This window comes from Helianthus annuus, chromosome 11 (genome assembly GCF_002127325.2).
Source record: "Helianthus annuus cultivar XRQ/B chromosome 11, HanXRQr2.0-SUNRISE, whole genome shotgun sequence".
NCBI classification, from domain to species: Eukaryota; Viridiplantae; Streptophyta; class Magnoliopsida; order Asterales; family Asteraceae; genus Helianthus; species Helianthus annuus.
Window position 1 is genome coordinate 15,587,861 of NC_035443.2, and position 4,591 is coordinate 15,592,451.

At 40.9% G+C, this 4,591-nt stretch overlaps 1 protein-coding gene across 1 annotated transcript; it reads right to left on the minus strand.

The window, feature by feature from the left end:
* On the minus strand, positions 1 to 904 carry LOC110887868. The gene is made up of 3 exons (XM_022135432.1): positions 858 to 904; positions 589 to 762; positions 1 to 514 (listed from the first exon to the last, which is right to left on the minus strand). The coding sequence occupies exons 1-3, from the start codon at positions 902 to 904 to the stop codon at positions 1 to 3; spliced, it is 735 nt and encodes a 244-aa protein (XP_021991124.1).
* Positions 905 to 4,591: the final 3,687 nt, after the last annotated feature.

Consider the following 4,591-nt stretch of genomic DNA (forward strand, 5'->3'; position numbering starts at 1 on the left):
TCAAAGAAATGCAAAACGAGCTTGCAGAATTCCAGATGCTCGTTCAACATCTTTTCTAACAGCCTCTTGATGTTGAGTGAACAATTTGTGTTTTTGAAGTTGTGGACAGGTTATGGACTTGACAAAGGCAGCCCATGAAGGATATATGCTATCGGTGAGATAATACGTCCTTTTATATTCCTTACCATTCACGACGTAACTAACATTTTGTGCCCGACCTGACAATACATCATCAAAAACAGGAGATCGTTGAAGGATGTTAATATCATTGCACAGACCCGGTGTTCCGAAGAATGTGTGCCATATCCATAAGTCATATGATGCAACGTCTTCTAAAATGATTGTTGGTTTGTCGCTTCTACCTGCATATTGCCCGACCCAAGCATTGGGACAATTTTTCCATTCCCAATGCATACAATCAATGCTGCCAATCATTCCTGGGAATCCACGTTCTTCCCCAACATGGAGTAATCTTGCTAAATCATTATCATTGGGCTTTCTAAGGTACTCTTGACTGAAACACGAAATACACCTTCTACGAACTTCATAAGAGCATCCCTTGTTACATTTTTACTTATTCTTAAATACTCATCATGTGCATCTGCTGATGTCCCATACGCTAGCACACGTATAGTTGCAGTACATTTTTGCAATGATGAAAGACCTTGCCTGCCTGTGGCATCACGTCTTTGTGGAAAATATATGTCATTAGCTGTAACAGTATCCACTATACGTAGGAATAGTGGTTTCCGCATTCGGAATCTACGTCGAAATATTACTTCATCATATGTTAGGTTCTCAACAAATTAGTCTTTCATCAAGCGCGCCTCACTCGTTCACGTTCACAATCACAATACCTTCTTCTTTCTGTAGGAGGATGATCTCTAATGATCATACCCGGCATGTTTATGAGTAATTCAACCAACATGTTATCAAATGCTCGATTTGATTAAAACACTCTTTCTTCCCATTCATTGCTCTCATTTAATGAATCGGAACTCTCAGAGTTTCCAGTATATGTATATGACATTTTTCATAAAGAGTAGAACTAAAGAGTTTTATGGTTGGATGAGAATGTGACTTATTGGTATACTTTATTTATTAAAAAAATGAAGATAATTAACAATATGGTGTTGACAAATGGATAAAGAAGATAGTTGATTATTCTTAAAAAATTAAACTAGAGATAATGTTAGATTTTGTTATTTAGATAAAATCATAGCATCTAATACAGTATTGACAAATGGATAAAGAAGATAATTGGTTAATTCATAACAATTTAAACTAGAGAAAATTGAATATATTACAAACACATAAAAACATATGGAAAATAAATCCTAGATCCAATAAGATAAAATCCTAGCATCCAACTTATAACACACATCATAATTGTGTGACACTCGAGGTTTTTCCGAACGATCACCTTGTAATATTTTGTGTATATGATTATTATTAAATGAAAACGTGATCCTTTGTGCATTTTATGTGTTGTATGTATTATATATGTAGTATAGATATATAATAGAGCCGAGACCACGACCCGAGACCATGACTCGCAACCGGGCGGTTGCGAGTGGGCCACTCGGTCTCGAGTGGGCCGTTGAGCCGAAACCGGTTTGGGCCGAAACCCCCAAGCCCAACCCGAAACATCCCCTTGTATATATATCCCACCTTTCCCCCACTTCTTCCATTTTACACACACAAACACTCCTCAAACTCTCTCAACTAGAAACCCTCAACAACACACCCCAATCCCTTCCTATTTTCGGTTCAAGCAAAGATCCCGGACAAGAAACTCGGTCAAGACTATCACTCGGACATTCCATCTTCTTGGTTCTCTTTTCTTTGTTTTCGGCTCCTCCTCTCATAACCGGTTAGTGCTATCTTGTGGGTTATCTTTTGTGTATAAGATGTATGTATGTTGTATGAACTAAGAAATGGTTGGTTAGTAGTTTATGCATGATTATTAGGATGTTTTGCAAAGTTTGTGAATATGTGTTAACATGACTAAAAATGACATGATATTGGTAGTTTACAAGTGTTCATAGCCAACTACACTATGCTTCTTTGTTTCTTGCAAGAATGATGATGTTTAGCATAAGATTTTCGGCTATAATGTATGTTTTCTTGTTTAGCATCAAGATCTTGTTAAATGTGTGATTTTCGGTTCATAAATATGTGTTTATATTGGCATGAAAACCCTAGAAAAATATGAAGATAGGATGAACTTGTTTGAATATGGCTTGAAGATGTAAAAATGGCAAAGTTTGATCTATCTTTACTAGTATTCAGCTTTGGCAAAGTGTTAGTGAAACCTTATTGGTAGTTTCCTAAAATGGGCCTGAATTCTTGGTACAAAAGGGACTGATGCACCTGCATCATCACGTGTACATGAAAGTGACAGGTTACGACTCGCAACGACAGCCTTCCGACTCGAAACCGCACCGTTGCGACTCGCAACCAAAGCATGACAAGTCGAAACCACGTGATTGCGACTCGAGACTACGTCGGTTGCGACTCGCAACCACAGCATGATGACTCGAGACCACGGTTACGACTCGCAACCACAACGTGACAAGCCGAAACCACCTGGTTGCGACTCGAGACCAGCTGGTTGCGAGTGGGCTGTTCATTTTGGTTACTGGGCCCATATGTGTTTAACTTGGGCTATCTGTTGACTGGATTACGTGTTGCTGTTGACTGCTTAATTTCTTAGGCCGGCCCAGTAACCCACTGTTTACTTATATGCTTGATACGTGTTAGTTATGTGTAAGTTTTTACGTGAATGCCTGTATACCGAACCTGACCTATACCGGTAACCATGTTAGGACGTGGTGACCAACGTGATTGACAAGTAACCTTAACCTACCGAGCAACCCAAGGTGAGTTCACAACTTAAAAGCATGCGTCCCGGTGGTTTGGGACACGAGACTAACAACCCTATCCCCTGGTAAAAGGGGATACCATTTACATACCTTCCCTAGTCATTGGGAACAAAACTTACTTTTCCTTCCCGGGTATTGGGAAACCTTTTGGTTAATTACTGTTTATACGGATTGCAACTAACGGCACTAAACGAAACTCTATCACTCAAGTCCCTACTACAAATACCGATTAGTCGCCGGGTTAGGCGAGCGGGTTATTAGTTGATAGCGCTATTTAGGTGTTTACCAGCCTCACACCGTGCCCTGGTTTGGGACGGGCGTGAACTAATGTACTCAGAAATCCGTCAATGATGATAGAACATTGACATCGGGGCATCCTGCGGATACGCAACGGTTACCTAGTGTTCGGTATTGGAAAAACAGTTTAGTCGCTAACTTTTGGGGTAGCTCCCCAGGGCATGTATAAACGGATAAATTAATCGGTGAAACAAAGTTTTTGGTAATTAAAACTGGACAACTAGTGAACTCACTCAGCATTATTGTTGACCCCTTACTGCATGCTTTGCAGGTAACCAGTGACGATGGAGCTTGCAGCTTGGGAACGTGTAGTGTCTATTCACCCTTGTGTTGGGTGTTACCTTATTTTGAAACATGAACTTTGTTTTAACCTACCGTACTTATGCTTCCGCTACTTAATACTGTTTTGGAACTTAAAACTTTAAAACTCTGAACTTAATATTTGCTAAGCTTATGAATAGTAAGTATTACTTTTGTTATCAACTTAAGTATTCGGTATAATTGGTGGCTGGATCCTGGTCAGTCACGCCCTCGAAGCGGGTGTTATCCGCAGGTGGATTTTGGGGGTGTGACAGATTGGTATCAGAGCCATTGGTTATAGTGAACTTGGTTTTAAAAAAGGGAAAAATCTTTTTGGAGAAAACCAGACTATAACCCGTGACTCGTAACGACACTACACTCCAAGTGCAAGGCTCGACACATTTGACCTCATAGCTCGGACCAGTGTTTACTTGTTTGCTTTATGTTTCCTGTTATGCTATACGTACTAGTGTGCCTAAACTAGATAGATACACCTCTCTCTCCTATCTCATTCTCGCTACCTTACGGCATCACACTCATACTGTGTTTTCTGGTTATGAAGACAATGAGTGGACGCGGAAGAGGAAACATTAACATGACGCAGGCTCAGTTCACTAACCTGCTCAACACAGTGGCTGCGGCTTTTGCAGCTCACCCTTTAGGTAAGCTCGTTGTTTTAGGATGTTTAGGTCCTACCGCCACATCGACTTTTCGCCTCTAAACCTATACGTTTCGCTTCTCACCCTATAGGTCAGCATGCACCTGCGCAACCACCAGTGTGTACTTTCAAAACTTTCATGGATTGCAAGCCTCTCCCTTTCAACGGCACTGAGGGTGCCATAGGTCTTCTGCATTGGATTGAGAAAATTGAAGCTGTTTTTGCTGTTTGCGAGTGTCCCCCTGCGAACTGGGTGAAGTTTGCTACTGCTACGCTTGAAGGAAGCGCGCTTTCTTGGTGGAAGGCGCAGATTCAGATGTTTGGTTTGGAAACTGCAAATGCTACGGCATGGGAGGATTTCAAGGATATGATTAAGGACGAATACTGTCACCGGGATGACATCCACAAGCTTGAGAATGAGTACTATGAACTCAAGATGGTTGGGTCGGAA